The 16,076-nt window shown below is 48.8% G+C and overlaps 1 protein-coding gene across 2 annotated transcripts in view; it reads right to left on the reverse strand.

The window, feature by feature from the left end:
- AHCY (adenosylhomocysteinase) overlaps positions 1–16,076 on the reverse strand; it is a 50,852-nt gene that overhangs the window by 15,512 nt on the left and 19,264 nt on the right. For both annotated transcript variants that reach the window (XM_050917393.1, XM_050917394.1), the window contains exons 5-8: positions 8,145–8,257; positions 3,875–4,082; positions 2,968–3,055; positions 1,930–2,047 (exon numbers count right to left, since the gene is read on the reverse strand). In XM_050917393.1, coding sequence (XP_050773350.1) covers positions 1,930–2,047; positions 2,968–3,055; positions 3,875–4,082; positions 8,145–8,257 — 527 coding nt within the window. The remainder of the gene's footprint in view (positions 1–1,929; positions 2,048–2,967; positions 3,056–3,874; positions 4,083–8,144; positions 8,258–16,076) is intronic.

A 16,076-nucleotide genomic window follows, 5' to 3' on the forward strand; every position in this document is an offset into this window, starting at 1 on the left:
AGGCCTTGTAAGGAACGGAGTTAATTTAAGCACAACTGTTCTCTGGGGGATTTTTAAAATTTGAAGAAATATTTCTATTGAGCTTTTAAAAAAGCTTGTTTGTACAAAATATAAACTTTGCACCAAATTTAAACTAACACGGTCTCTCCCTTTTTATACAAAGAATTCCACAGGTCGCACTAAAAACCTTACTGGAAAATAGTCATGTAGCTAGGGCATTCTCTGGCTGTGCTTAAATACTAGAGATATTCCCACTTCAATGCTTTTGTGTCATTTATTTTCAGCATGGTTTGTGTGTAAAGTAAATGTAACTCCCTCAAACAGAAGCCCTAAACAGACTGGCTATAAATCTACCTTCCTACTCCAGTTAGGCTGGGTGGAATTAGCAAGACAGTTCTCTAATGCAGCGATTCTCAAACTGTGGGTCAGGACCCCAAACTGGGTCACAACCCCATTTTAATGAGGTCGCCTGGGCTGTCACTACATATGCTGGGGCTCGGGGCTGAAGCCAAAGTCCAAGCCGCACCACCCAGGACTGAAGCCCTCACGCTTTGGCACCCCACCCAAACGGGAGAGAGGGGTGGGGAGAAGAGGGGCTCAGGCTTCGGTCCCCCTTCCTGGAGTCTTGTAATTTTTGTTGCCGGAAGGGGGTCATGGTGCAATGATGTTTGAGAAACTCTGCTCTAGTGCATAGCTGCAATGTTTCTTCTGGGACGGTAGTTCTCCAGGTGCAATTCGTGGGCCATCTCTGGTGAGCAGAGCCCTTCCTGGAGTGAAATATGGGGGTGACTCATGCGGAGTGGCCAACAGAAGGGAACCGTTTACAAACTGCTGTAGTGCAGAGAAAAGGATCTCTTCCGGCACTTGCTCAGGGGAACTTCCTGCCTGTCGCAGGACCTAGCGTGAGGGAGAGGCAGCTAATCAGAATCAATATCCCATACATAGGAGGACTGATTCCCCCTCAGAGCAGAAAGAAAACCCAATGGTAGGCAAGGTCCACTTGGACACTTAGAGGAGAGAAGTTGTCATGTATCCAATCTATTTTCAGATGGGGAAAAGCAGTTTAAAAGCCAGAAAATCCAGAGTGAAGCTCCTTCATGGAAAGTTTTGCTTAGGAGAGCTTGGCTAGGTCTCTGAGGAAAGGAGGTCTCACAGCCAGAGCTGAAGACTCATGAATGGAGCCCAGCAGCAATATGACAGTATTGCCATCCTGGTGCCAGGCAGAAGCTACAGGAAACTGGTAAGTACAAAGACAGATGTAGCCCCATGGCTGTACATTCCTCTGGCTTTAATAGAGACAGCATGTCAGAGGAATCTGGTAAAGAGGCAAAGTGATTTATCTCGGGCGCTAAAAGCAACGTATTCAGAGGAGCTGAGCATTTGTAAAGATCTCGCCCTAAAGCATTTCAAGTTAGCTAATTGAAAACACAGATTTATCACATTCTTCACCACCCTCTCCTAGTGGCCACTCTACGCTCCAATGGCACTGCAGCAAGAATGGTCACCCAGTTACTGGCCTGCAGGCTCCTATAGCACCTGGCATAGGATCCAGGCCACAGCCTTGTGAAACTGCAGCAACAACAGGGTAGAGCCTGCAACAGTTACTGTCATATTGCTGCTGGGCTCCATTCATGAGTCTTCAGCTCTGGCTGTGAGACCTCCTTTCCTCAGAGACCTAGCCAAGCTCTCCTAAGCAAAACTTTCCATGAAGGAGCTTCACTCTGGATTTTCTGGCTTTTAAACTGCTTTTCCCCATCTGAAAATAGATTGGATACATGACAACTTCTCTCCTCTAAGTGTCCAAGTGCACCTTGCCTACCATTGGGTTTTCTTTCTGCTCTGAGGGGGAATCAGTCCTCCTATGCATGGGATATTGATTCTGATTAGCTGCCTCTCCCTCACGCTAGGTCCTGCTGAGGGACGACTCACCTGGGGCTTAACATTCACCGTCTCCACCGCGTTATCGTTTAGCCACTTCGCATCAACTTCCACGTCAAAGTGGCCAATGTTACATACGATGGAATCGTCCTTCATCTGCTCGAAGTGTCTGCAACGAGAAACCAGGCTCTGTCACGGAGCAGGGCATCAGAGGGTGATTTTCCACTTCACGCGTGCTGACTGACAGCGCAGCATCACACAGGGAGAAAGGGGGAATGCAAGGTGAATCCTGAGAAGATGGGTCTCCACAGGATGCCATCAGCCCAAGAGTGGAACCTTGTAAGAGGCCTGGGTGGGGGAGTCACCTCAACACCTTATCAACCACCCCTTGTCAATTTTACCTTATGATGTCAATATTCACAAGCACAAGAGCAGCAAGAGGGCAGTGGGACTGCTCCGGGTGGAGAGACTGCAAGCTGGCACGTGAGGGGAGGGGCCACCAGAGTATGTGTCCGGCATGACAGGGGCGATGAGCTTGTTTCATTAGCTCAGATGGAATCTCTCTCCTGAGAGCTACGGCAAGATCCTGCGACAGGCAGGAAGTTCCCCTGAGCCATCACTAGAGCAACACCTTCGACAGAATCAGTCATGTCTCTCCTAACATTGGGGGCAAGTGTAGCAGCGACAGTCAAACTTAAGCCGGAGGTTCTGGCCCAGCTTCCTTTCCCAGCTCTGCTTCTGTGCCTCAGTCCTGACTTGCACACCCCTCCTGTTATTCTGGTCCTGGATTCCCCTGCACCCTTCCCCACAATCTCTGCTAGTGTCCCTCACCACCAACCCTCAGCACTCCCTGATATTCCATTCCAGTGTTCCCTATGGCTCACCCCTTCCCACCTAGCAACCCCTAAGAAACCATGATTGGGATGTACAAAAATCTCCACTGGAGACCAAAATCCTGACCACCTATGAACAAAACGCAGCCCCACAGAGCTGAAGAGCCAGTGCACGACCCCCCACTGTGCTGCCAAGCAGAGTCATGCAATATCTGAACACCGGTCAGTTTGCATTCAGCCAGGGGATGGACAGTACCTGCCCTGCACGATGTCAGTGCATCCAGTGGTGGTGACAAAGATGTTCCCTTCTTTGCAAGCCTCTTCCATGGTCGTAACCTCATAACCTGAAGGTCAAAAGAAAATTGTCGTTCTCTGTCCTGGCAAGAGCCTCCTCTCCCAGCCAACGCTGGTAAATGAAGGTAAGAGGCCCAGTTCTGATACTAAACAGGAACTCCCACCTGTTACTCTTTCATCCCGAGTGTCTGTGCGATGCAATTATTGACATAATGCCTCACTGGGCCACATTCTCAAAGGAAGAGGCACTTGCAATATTTGCAGGCTCCATGTTCGTGAGAGCACAAAGCCCTGCACGTGCATGGACGCATGTACAGAAGTAGGGTGATTGCACGAGTAACAGCCTGGGATCATTGAGTCTGATTTGCTTCCTTGTCACGCTATCAAGCAGGGCTTCACAAAGGGCTTCACATTCCTTAAGCAACCTAGAGCATAACGGAGATGGATGCTTGGTATTCTCAAGCGGAGAAAGTCCATTGAAGTCTTAACCCAGATGGAGGTTAGAGCTGTCTGAACAGTAGGAGCCTGTTCAGGAAGTGGGCTACAGCACCACGAAGCAGAGAGGGCCAACCCCAAATGTTTCAACTATGGTGCAACCTCAAATCCAGGTAGCTATTTGGAGAGGATAACATCAAGCTTCCCAACAGGAGTATGTAGTTTAAGCCATTAATGACTCCTCTCCCTACAGTTAGAAGGGAACAGTCCACAATGGGCATCATCAGATTGCAGGAGTTGGCCCTATCAGAGGACTAGGGCTATTCATCTTCCTAGTGACTAACATCACTTAGTACTCTACAAGAGACTACACAACCCACCAATGGATATACCAAGTTCTGAATCCCTCACCCCAACAATCCACAGCTGCTCACCTTCCATGGCTGCCTGCAGTGCATTGATTGGATCAATTTCCGTGATGATGACTCTGGCTCCAAAGTTTCTCAAGGCTTGAGCACAACCTTTGCCGACATCACCGTAGCCTGCCACGACGGCCACTTTCCCAGCGATCATGACATCCGTGGCACGTTTAATGCCATCGATAAGGGACTCTCGGCAACCGTAAAGGTTATCGAATTTACTCTGGGGAGGAAAGCAGCCATTTCAGAAGAGCTGAAGCAAACGCTAGGAGACACACATGCTTACTATTTACAGAGAACCTAGATGAACTTATTAAATATCATGAGGCTGACAGTTATCTAAATACCTTTAACCACATCAGTGCAAGATAGGTCTAACTGAACATAGGTTTAGTTGCATTCCTTTCACTAGCTTTTGAACCTGGCCCAGATAGCTATAGCAGACATCTGCTGTCAGAAACCTCCTCATCCAGGAGTACTCTAATAAGAGGCATTTCATGTGTGTATTGCACCTGTTGGCTAGTTCTTGGGCACCTGAAAACAGCCTCCATGGGATTACTAAAAGTGACCAACAACAGAATAAAGCATGGGAGCCTGTCACATACAGGGGCATGGATAGCAGGAGGCATGTCTCATATGTACACAGCAGGGAGCTGCTGTTCGCTCAGATTCCATGTTAAACGTTTGCTACAGAAGCCTACAGACTGTTCCAAGTGTCACGGCCAGACACTGAACAGGCAGCAGTAACAAGATAGTTAGCATCACGGGTGCTGGAACAATTTTTATAGTGAGGGTGCCGAGAGCCATTGAACCAAACTGTAAAGCCTGTATTATAATGGAAAATACTTCAAGTCAGGGGGTGCTGCAGCACACCCATGTAGGTCCAGCACCTATGGTCTGCATGCATGCAGATATTTATAACTCTGCTATCTTTGCAGCAACATCTTTAGGGAATGCACACGCATGCTCTAGAAGTGACAAACAGCCAACTGCCTGCATGCATAACTCCAGGATTCCAAGCCACCAGGTCCCAAAGCTCACAAGATACATTCCACTCACGGCTCCCCAACCATCTGCAATGAGCTGACGTGCCACATAGTCACCTCAGTGGATACTCAGCCAAGGATAATCAGAGTAAAACTGCTCCAAGGTACCACGCATTCAAAGCAGGGAACCCTGGATTTCATTTCTCGCTCTTGCCTTACAAATCAGTGACACAGGTATCTTGGCTGTGAGCAGCCCAACCCTTAATTCAAAACTCCACTTAGAAACAGAAGCCAAACATAATGGGCATTCTATGTTTTTATCCTCCTGAGCCTAGGGGGAATTTCTCACTGAAATGTCTTTCCCTCTTTATGCTCTTTACCTTTTTCTCTCCACCCTCTGGCTCTGTTTTGGCAGGGAAGATGTGAAACTTAATCTGGGCCCTAAAAAATCTATAGATCTCAATTTGAGATATTACAGGATGCCCAGGAAAGACACTGACTGCTGAAGTTTTGTTTTGCTTTACAGGATATGAATAACGAGATCACAGACGAGAAAACAGAGCCAATGAGAACAAGGAAACTCCAGTCTCCAAGCCTGCCCTCAATAACACCAGCAGGGAACCAGAATGCAGTGATCAGGTTGAATGGCTAGAAGAACCCAAAAGAGGAGATGCAGCTTTTACAACTGAATACACACCTCTAGCTTGGCCCCTTTGTGTGTGCACATCATGCGGGGGATCACACACCAAATACTACACTATTATTGTGCCTTGTCACCTTAGATCTCAACTTACCATCAACATATGAACTATGATCTCACAATTTAATGTATAGGCATTATAAACCACAGGGAACAGACATGACATTGTGCGTTTGGGAGCATAGAACAGGTGGCTGTTAGCGGAATAAAATCAAGAGATAAATCTGAAGAAGCACCGCATTTTAGGATGGAAACTATCTTGCAGCCTTAGAAATGGCAGACACTATTCACTATATCAGAGGAACATTGTCCTGAAAGGCAAATGCCAAGTCAGTCTTATTGAAGATAAAAATATAATTAAGTAAAAGTTAAGAATTGTCTGTAACTTACTGCGGCAAGATCTTCCTGCTCAGAATGTTACAGTTAATAGCTGTGAACAAACGGCATAGAACTGAGCAATTCAGATGACAGACTAACCCACTCTGGCAGAGTGTGCATCTTTGTCTCCCTCTAGTAGCGTCTCACACCCAGCTAGGGATGTAAATATTTGTTACGTGCCTGGATGCTCTGCAAGGACGAGGCCCACACACACAGGTGAGTTAATTGGCTTTAATGAAGGTTAAGTGACACACCCGCAACAGGGACTCCACGCGTTGCTGCCACTGGCTTGGGGAGTCCAATGTCCGAACAGCTCGGTCAGGTGCGAAGTCCAATGCGCAAGCTCCAGCCCATAGCAATTATAGCATCATGCTAATATCATGCAAAGCAGCCTCTACATATGCAATGGGGGACTTTCCAACAGCAATGGCCGCCTCCCCTGGCCTCGGGCCAGGGACTTTCTGCAGTTCCCCAAAACACCAGGGCTTCCCACACAGGGCAGTTCTAACCGGTTAGAAGCAGCAGCTGCTAGCAACTTCTGTCCGCTAATAACCTCTCCTTGAGAAAGCCCAGGCCCTAGCTAGACCGTAACAATATCTTCCGGGGTCCCCTACAATATTGTTTAAAAAAGTTAACCGGTTAATGATTAATATTAGATCATTTAACCACTGGGGCTGCAGTTGCTCCGGCCAGTCTTTTGTGGTCACCAGGCTGATGGAGGCTGTTCTTCAGTTGGGACAGTGGAGAGAAAGTGGGCCAAGTAATAGTTAAGGGAAGAGGGACTTAATGCCCCATAAGACAGCAAGTTAAGGTCCCAGTTCAGCCACCTAGATGGCAGCAATTCAGTCTGGACAGTGGGAGAAGAAACTCCCTAGGGAAACCATATCTATGTGGCTAGTACAAAACCCTATTTTTCAAACTCTCCTGAGCCCAACAAGAAGCTTCTCCCCTCCCAAGGGCAGAGGCACAGATGGGGACCCAGAGACACAGCCAACGGGTAGAGTGGTGCTGACATACAGCGTGGCACTGGGCAGTGCCATTTCTCATGGACAAGCTACAAGTCAAAGACTTTCTGCCCTGCAAACACACACACTGGGACAGAAAATCAGTAAGGGCAAGATTTTCAAAGTATTCAGGTGCCTAATGCACCTCACTCCTGATTTCAATGGGAGTTCAGCACCTAGGCATCTAGAGTTTTCAAAAGCGCCTACTTGCATCTTTAAGTATTTAAATACCTTTGAAAAACTGGCCTCAAGTTCCCCTCCTCCCTCTAGAGTCACCACAATTCAGCAAGAAGTGAAGCAACATGCACTCACCCCGCAACTCAACGTCACTTCCAGAAATGGCAGGACAGCTCAACTCCCTTGCCCGACCCTGAGCTTGGGCAAGTGACGCTCCTTTAGGAGGTCCATGGCAGTAGGCAGCAGAGAGACAGCAAGGTGATCTAGTGGAGCTGGCACTGGACTGGGAGTAGGAAGACCTGGGTTTTAACAGCAGCTCCTCCACTGACCTACAGTGACACCTTAGGCAAGTCTCTTGACTTCCATGTCTGTTTTCCCTCCCACCCTTTATCTGTCCTATCTGTTTAGACCAGTGGTTCTCAACCTGTTTACTACTCTGGGCCACACATGCAGCTCTCTGTGTTATGTGGGCCGCATCCACAATATATATACACTACCTGTACAGGCCTAAGGATGTCACATAGGCCGCAGCTGTGTGCTGATTGGACCACAAGCAGCCCACAGGCTGAGAACCACTGGTTCAGACTGTAAGCTCTTCAGGGCAAGGATGGTCTCAATGTGTGCTGGCACAGGGACTAGCATTACAGAGCCCTGAACTCCACTGACAACTTTGCGTGCGGCTGTAATACAAATAAATATGGAGGAACGCAAATTCTTGGACACCGGCGAGGCACTGGTGCCTTATTCTGCACATTTTTTTTTGAAGTTGCAAAAAACACAGAAAGGTCCATTAAGATGCCACACTTCATTAACTCACACATGTCCCAGGTCCCTTCCACAGCCTCAGCCCACACACCGCATGTCAAAATTGGTTAGCCACCAGGCCTGAGAACAACCAGCCCCAGTCTGCGAGCGGTCTAGCATAGCACGCATGCATGCGCCCAGATGCGGTGCAGAGCAGCAGACTGCCGTGGCACTAGCAGATTGCGTCTCAATGGGAGGGGGGGAGAGGGAGAGTGGCAGAGCGCTGGCTGCGTTACCTTGGTGACAGAATCATTGACGTTGATGGCTGGCACTTTCAGGCTCCCATTGGCTTTCATCTTATACAGGTTGTGAACCCCAGTAGTTGTCTCCTCCGAGATGCCTTTAATTCCTGCAGGCGAGACCAGAAGAGCCATGCTGCAAACTGAAATGTCCAGATACTGTGACGGGGCCCAGAGTGGCCTCTGGAAGAATTCTGCCAGTGGGGAGGGGAAAGAGACAAGAACCCCTTTCCTATGGGTCTGTTTGGGGCCTTTAAGCTCCAGGTTTACTTGATCCTCTCCCAATGTAAACAGCTTCAGTACTGTCTTCAGGGGGCAGCAGCACTTTTAGCACATAAAGAAGTTACCAAGAAAATAGCTTGAGAAAGTTACAGCTCCCCAAATGCCCTGAAAATAACTTTGCAGATGCCAGCCAGAGATCTCAAGCAGCTACAGCATCATTAATGACTTCAGAGGGGGATTGAGACTGAGGCATTATCCCCAGTTTACAGATATGAAAACTGAGGCATGCAGCAATTGCATGACTTACCCAAGGCGTCACAGAGAGTTTGTGACAGAGCTAAGAGTAGAACCCAGTTCTCCAGCCTTCCAGTCCTGTGCTTTAGCTACCAGACCAGGCTCCCCATTGCCAATATTGTACATTTCATACAATTCATCCTACAGTATTTTACGAACCCTACGTGCACAAATCCCTTTACCCCCCACTGAAATGAAACCGCCTCTGGGGTTGGAACATGGCAGCTGTTTAACTTATCACAGTAACACTGCACCCTTTAAGACAGAAAGTGAAGAAGAGTACCATACCCAGCTAAAATGGCAGGCAGGAGTTTTAGGAGAAAAGAAAATGATTTCACATATTGGACGGCCCTACCTTGTGAAAAAGGACTAACACATACACGAAGTATCAGGAGGAGCGAGTTAACGAGAAGCTGGCAGAAATTTTCCTATTGAAACTTTTTTCCAGCCAACATGCAAATTTACGAGAAAAGAAAAAAACCAACCACACCACCTTGCATTTAGCTATTTAAAAAACATTTTGAAACCTATTTGCAAAGTTTCATTTATGATGTGTCATAAAAACAGTTTTGCAAAAAACATTTCAAGTGAAAACTTTTTTGTTTCTTTAAAGAAGTTTCTTTGCAAAATATTCTTTCCTTTTTTGGCCAGATCTACATTAACCTGGCTGTAAGTATCCCAGGTGAGCTCCTAAGTACCTGGAATAATCGATAGCCTGCACTAAGAAAGTTGCTCAAGACACTTCTCTCTTTAGAGTTGCCCCTACCATCTCTCCATACACAATTACCTCCGTGCCTCTGGAGCCTTATCTTCCTGCAGTGGAGTTGGGGCAGATCAGTGGTGTAACAGAGAGAGGCACTATGTACTGAAGGTAATTCTACACCATCACCATGGTATCTGAGCACCCCACAGGCTTTATGTATTTATCCTCACAACACCCACGTGAGGTAGGGAAGTTTTCTGACCCCCAGTTGACAGCTTGGGAACTGAGCATCAATAAGATTAAGGCTATGTATACACTTCGCAGCTTTTAGCGACATGGCTGTGCCACTACAAGGCGCAGTGTAGCTGCTGTCTGTAGGCAGGAGAGAGCTCCCTTGCCAACAAAACACTTCCACCTGCAACGAGAAGCATTGGCTCCTGCCAACAAAGCGCTGGTCACACCGGCACTTGTCGTTGGCAAAAATTCTGTCTTTTGGGGGTAGTGGTGTTATTTTTCTTTTTAACATCTCAGAACGACAGAATTTGTGTCTTCCACTTGCCAGTGCAGACAAAGCCTAAGTGATTTGGCTGGGGTCACACAACAAGTGTGGGCCAGAAAAGGGAACTGAACCCAGGTTTCTGGAGTCCCAGACTAGCACCCAATGACTGAGTGGCCAATAATCTGATTCAGGACATGAGTGGCACTGTCGGCAGGCCCAAGTGATGGAAATGTACTATGGGTAGGTCTCCGTGACTGCTGCCACCCGCATGACAAACACAGATTCTGTGACTTTCTGCAATCTCTGTGATTTCTGCAGAGGTCAGTGTGGCTGACCCCAGGGCTGCCCAAGCAGCTGGTTCCAGGTCAGATGCTCGAGTGGCCCTGGGGCCAGCCACAGCGGCCTCGCAGCCAGCCGCTCCGGCCGCTACTGGAGTGACCCCAGGGCCAGCTGCTCCGGCTGCTGCTAGAGTGACCCCAGGGCCAGCCGCTCTGGCCACTGTTCGAGAGGCCCTGGGCAGCTAGCCCCTTGGACTGTCCGAGCAGCGGTTCCCAGGCACCCAGGGCAGTCACTGCCAGCAGCTGTCTCTGGGCGGCCAGTGCAGCCACTTCCTCAGGCGGCCCCCGGCGGCTGGCCCTGCCTTCCCATTCCTCTCAGCAGCAGCCCCTCCAGATGTCCCCCACCCCCAGCACTGGCCCCCTTAAGATTTAGTGAGGGGAATTTACATATAAGTCATGGACAGGTCACAGGCTCGTGAATTTTTGTTTATTGCCCGTGACCTTTCCAGGACTTATACCCTAAAAACACCCATGACTAAATAGTAGCCTTAACTACGGGATAATAAGGAACAGCTTTATTTTGCTCCTTTAAGTTGTCCATATAGGAGGGGACCAAAAACTAAAGTCTATGGGGCAACTGGCACCTCACATCCCCAAAAGACCGATTCCCCAGGTGACCTGCAACAGAGAAATACAGCAGTAAGAAGACATGATTCCATCAAGATGGGCCTTGTATTGCCAGGTTGTAGCCCTCCGTGCAGTGACCTATGCTAATTAGAGCAAAACTAGGTAGATTTTAGACTGGTGCTCTCTGAAGCTTCAGTAGCCATGCAGAGATGCTACTCTCACAAGCTCACCAGCCACGAGAACATTCACATGGAGCATTCACAGGAACGGCTTTAAAGAACAGGATTCTTGAGGGAATGAATTCTGGAGTCAGACTGTTATTTTGATAGGCTGAAGGATGGGACCTGTTTTCCTAGCTGAAGTTCACTCTGGGACAGAAATCTGGATTCACTTAACTCACTGGGATTAAATTTGTTTAAATCAAATTGTTCTCCAGGGCAGCACACACATGTTCGCCTGCTGTGGAACCATGCTCAGGCATTAGCACTAAGAGGGTCATGCTGGCAAGGGCAGTCCAAAGAACATCTCAATTCTATAGGAAAGTAACCTAGCCCTTCTTAAGTAATTAAACAAACCAGTGGCTGGCTGGCAGGAGGGACAGTCTCACATGCACTCTGGTGTATACACAAAGGCATGAGAAGTGAGCCAGCAACACTCCTTGCCCAGGCAGCTTTCTGACAGAGATCGTATGGTCTTTGAGGTTTTTGTTGTCTCTTCTACCCCACTTAGAGATTCTTGTCCTACATGCATCCCCCCTTCAAGTAAGTGTCACAAGGTCCTTCTGGGGGTGGGAGGCTAACAGCAAGCCCACTCAGGCCTGGCGAGGAGAGGTCCTGGTAGGTTGTGGGAGCTGGAGAATGAGCCCACTCCACACTCACTCCCAGACAACAGCCCCTGCATCCCAGGGGCTGGGCTGGGCTGGGCTCCCCACTCCAGGCATACAGGGGTGCAGCACCGATCAGGTTTGGCCTGGCTACACCACCATCATGATGATAGAGGGGTAGCCAGTCCAAACCCAAGAAGCACCGTGACTCGGCCGGTCAGGGGTTTATTGTTTTATTTTGGGGTTTTTTAGAATGGGAATCTACCCAGCACCAGTCAGGTCCTTGTGCCTCTGATACCCGCCTCATGGCCCAAAGTTTGAAAACTCTGCTCAACTGGACTGATTCCCAGGCCCCTGCTCAGGAATACCCAGGTTCTAACTTGTTTCGCCACCAATTTAGTGGCTGTGCTCTAGGCACGTAACCTCAGTTTTCACCTGTGCAAAGAGGAAGACATGCCCCATAGTGGTGTTTCTAAGGACTGGCTCAAGGTCTTGGAAGGTGATTTAAAGGGATAAAGTGCTACGCAAATGCTAAATATTCCAACTCATCCTTAACACAATTCAAATCAATGAACAGGTCATTACTCATGTTTCCTCAATAGAAATAACTGAGTTCATATGTGTCAGAACCAGAGTGGCCTTTTCTTTCCCTACAGACTTGAGCTACCTCACTAAACATCAGATCCTTTGGAATCATACCCAAAGGCACAAGACCAGTTTAAAGATCAACACCAGCAGGCTCTATGAGCCACAAAGTGGAACATTTCCAAACGCACTCAAGTCACTTAGGAGCTTCATTGAAAGTCAATGAGACTTGGGCTCTTAAAGAGAGAGGCACTTTTGGAAGTTTTACCCACAAGGCTTAGATTTTAATTTGAAATTTCAAGCTAATTTCAAGCCCGTGGGAATTTATTATTATTATTATTTTTTTAATTGCGATGTTCTAAAACCCTGGGGAAAAGGAATTCTGTGAAGTGAGATTGACAAGCCACTAGTGCCTGGGAAAAGAATTCCATCTAAATGAATACATCATGGAGAGCAGAGCATGGAGCCGTAGACAGTCAATATGATTGCCGCTGACCCATGAAAGAAACTGTGCTTTGACCACTGCTTATCCTGAGACCCAGGGACCAGCCATGGCAGATTTACAGAGCAGCACAGACTCCTGGAAGGGAAGTTGTAGCCAGCGGTCAGACTGGGGGTGGGGGTGGGGGTGGGGAGAGGAAGTGGTACTCTTCCCAGCTCCACCCACAGGGAACTCCATTCACAGTCCATTGTGGAAACGGTCACAATACGGCCGCATATGTTCTCTGGGCTCCCCCTCATGGGGGTCCAAATACATTCATGGGCTTTGCTGGGCTCCTCAGGCTAAGCCCTCTCGGGCTTTCAGGGCATGGCTCACCTGTGAAGGAGCTCAGATAGCCCACTGGCATGGGCAGTGGTGAATATGCTGTTGGTGGAGGCTAGCCGGCCCTCGGCCCCTCCCTCTCTGCCCGAGGCCCTGCCCCTTCAGTTCCCCTGTCGCAGCCCAGAGCACTCTGCTCTCCCCTGCAGCCGCTGGCCCCAACAGGCAGCACAACCAGAGCACTCCCAGCCCCAGCGCTGGGCAGACGGATGGCACAGCCGGAGCACCTCCAGCCCTAGTGTGGTCTTGCACATCAAGGCTCCCAGCCTGCTGGCCGCAGCCTCTCGGACACAGAAGGGAGCAGCAGGCAGGGAGGGGCCTGGTGGAGAGTGGGTGGGGCCATGCTAGGCTGTTTGGGGAGAAATGGCCCTGCCCAAGCCCACTGGGCTCTGCTAGGATCCTTAAGCTTGGCTGTTTCTTCATTCAGGTTGAAAACAACAACTGTGCCCTCAAGTCCACTCTCTGGCAGTGCCACAATGAGCATTCGCTCTCAGTAGATTGTGCAGATCCGTACAAGAGCATCTTCCTTTGCCACTCAGAGATGCTCCAACGAAATAGGGGCCAGTTGCACAAGACCAGCTGAATCCGAGCCAGGTGGAGAGGGGAGGAGAGAGCAGGATGTAGCAGGAAAAGGAAGTAAAGAAGAATCCTAGAGCATTCCCAACAGAATTGAGTTAAATGGGGAACCCTTCATGTAGAAGAACCCCATGTTTATATGCAAGATCTCCATGTAGTTCTCTTTAAGGGGGGATGAAGTCAATGATACATAGCCCAATTGCTGGCACTGTAGTTTAGACCAGCAGCAATAGGTCTTCTCCTCGCCCCAACATCTATGGAACACCTGTTAAAACTGTGAGGTCAGATATTCCCTGGAGTACTCCCCATCTTCAAAAGAAGGAAAGCCAGCAGCTTAATAGGCATGTACCTATGAAGTGGAAAATTCTGCCCACAAATCAAATTTTTCACAGACCTCGTTTCTGCCTCAAACGGAAGTGAAATTGCATAAAATCAAAATGCATTGCAGATTTCCCCCTCACTGAAATCACAAGGGATTCATATAAATCAAGACTGGAGGCAGCCCTACCTGAACCTAGTCTGAGCCACAGCTCAGCAGACACCGCAATGGGAAGTGCAATGCTGCCCTCTAGGGCCTGGCCTACACTACAAGTTTAAGTTGAATTTAGCAGCGCTAAATCGAATTAACCCTGCACCCGTCCACACAACGAAGCCATTTTCTTCGACATAAAGGGCTCTTAAAATCAATTTCTGTACTCCTCCCCAACGAGGGGAGTAGCGCTGAAATTGACATTGCCTGTTCGAATTAGGGTTAGCGTGGAAGCAATTCAACGATATTGGCCTCCAGGACCTATCCCACAGTGCACCATCGTAACCGTTTTGGACAGCAACCTGAACTCGGATGCACTGGCCAGGTAGACAGGAAAAGCCCCGGGAACTTTTGAATTTCACTTCCTGTTTGCCCAGCCTGGAGAGCTGATCAGCACAGTGACCATGCAGAGCTCATCAGCACATATAACCATGCCGTCCAAGAATCGAAAATGAGCTCCAGCATGGACTGTACGGGAGGTACTGGATCTGATCACTGTATGGGGAGAGGATTTCGTGCTAGCAGAACTACGTTCCAAAAAACTGAACGCCAAAACATTTGAAAACGTCTCCAAGGGCATGATGGAGAGAGGGCACAATAGGGACTCACTACAGTGCCGTGTGAAAGTTAAGGAGCTCAGGCAAGCGTACCAGAAAACGAAAGAAGCAAACAGACGGTTCGGTGTAGAGCCGCAGACATGCCGTTTCTACGCTGAGCTGCATGCAATTCTAGGGGGGACTGCCACCACTACCCCACCCTGACCGTGGATTCCGACGAGGGGGTAATCTCAGCCATTCCTGAAGATTTTGCAGACAGGGAAGATGAGGAGGAGGAGGACGACGAGCTTGGCACATTGTTCTCCCCAAGAGCCAGGATCTTTTTCTCAGCCTGACTGAAGTAGCCTCCCAACCCTCCCAAGCCACTATCCCAGACCATGAAGTCATGGAAGGGACCTCTGGTGAGTGTACCTTTGTAAATATTACACATGGTTTAAAAGCAAATGTTTTTTAATGATTAATTTGCCCTGAGGACTTAGGGATGTCTGGGGATGGAGCGGAAATCCTACAGGGACATCTCCACGAAGCTCTCCTGGAGGTACTCCAAAAGCCTTAGCAGAAGGTTTCTGGGCAGGGCAGCCTTATTCCGTCCTCCATGGTAGGACACTTTACCATGCCATGCTAGTAGCAAGTAATCTGGTATCATTGCATGACAAAGCATGGCAGCGTATGGTCCCAGTGTTTGCTGGCATTCAACCAACAGCCGTTCTTTATCTCGCTGTGTTATCCTCAGGAGAGTGATATCGTTCTTGGTAACCTGGTTGAAATACGGGAATTTAATTAAGGGGACAGTGGTGACCATTCCTACAGGGCTGTTGGCCTGTAGCTAAAAAGAAATCCTTCTCTGCAATTAGCCAAGCTGGGGGGTGGGCGGGGCCATTGGTACTGAGCTGTTTGCATTTGGCTAGCAGGGATCTTCCCTGATACCAGCCTTGTGGTGAGGGGAGGACTAAAGTGATCATCCTAGAGAATTGGATGTCTGCTGTTGCTTTCACAGAGGGAAGGAGGGAGGAAGGAAGAGGGAGGGGGCCTGATGACACATACCCAGAACCACCTGCAACAATGTTTTTTGCCCCATCAGGCATTGGGATCTCAACCCAGAATTCCAATGGGCGGGGGAGACTGCGGGAACTAGGGGATAATTATGGGATAGTTACCCACAGTGCAACGCTTCAGAAGTTGACGCTAGCCTCGGTACTAAGGACGCACACCGCCGAATTTATGTGCTTAGTGTGGCCGCATGCACTCAACTTTATACAATCTGTTTCCAAAAATCGATTTCTGTAAAATCGGAGTAATCTTGTAGTGCAGACATACCCTAGGGATCCTTTGAAGAGGGACTTTTATCTTTTTGTGGGGGATGGCGGGGGAGCAGAGGGCGGGGGGGAAGGTTAGTGTCAAAAATACACAAAGGTT

Source organism: Gopherus flavomarginatus, chromosome 11 (assembly GCF_025201925.1).
Source record: "Gopherus flavomarginatus isolate rGopFla2 chromosome 11, rGopFla2.mat.asm, whole genome shotgun sequence".
In the NCBI taxonomy this organism is placed as follows: domain Eukaryota; kingdom Metazoa; phylum Chordata; order Testudines; family Testudinidae; genus Gopherus; species Gopherus flavomarginatus.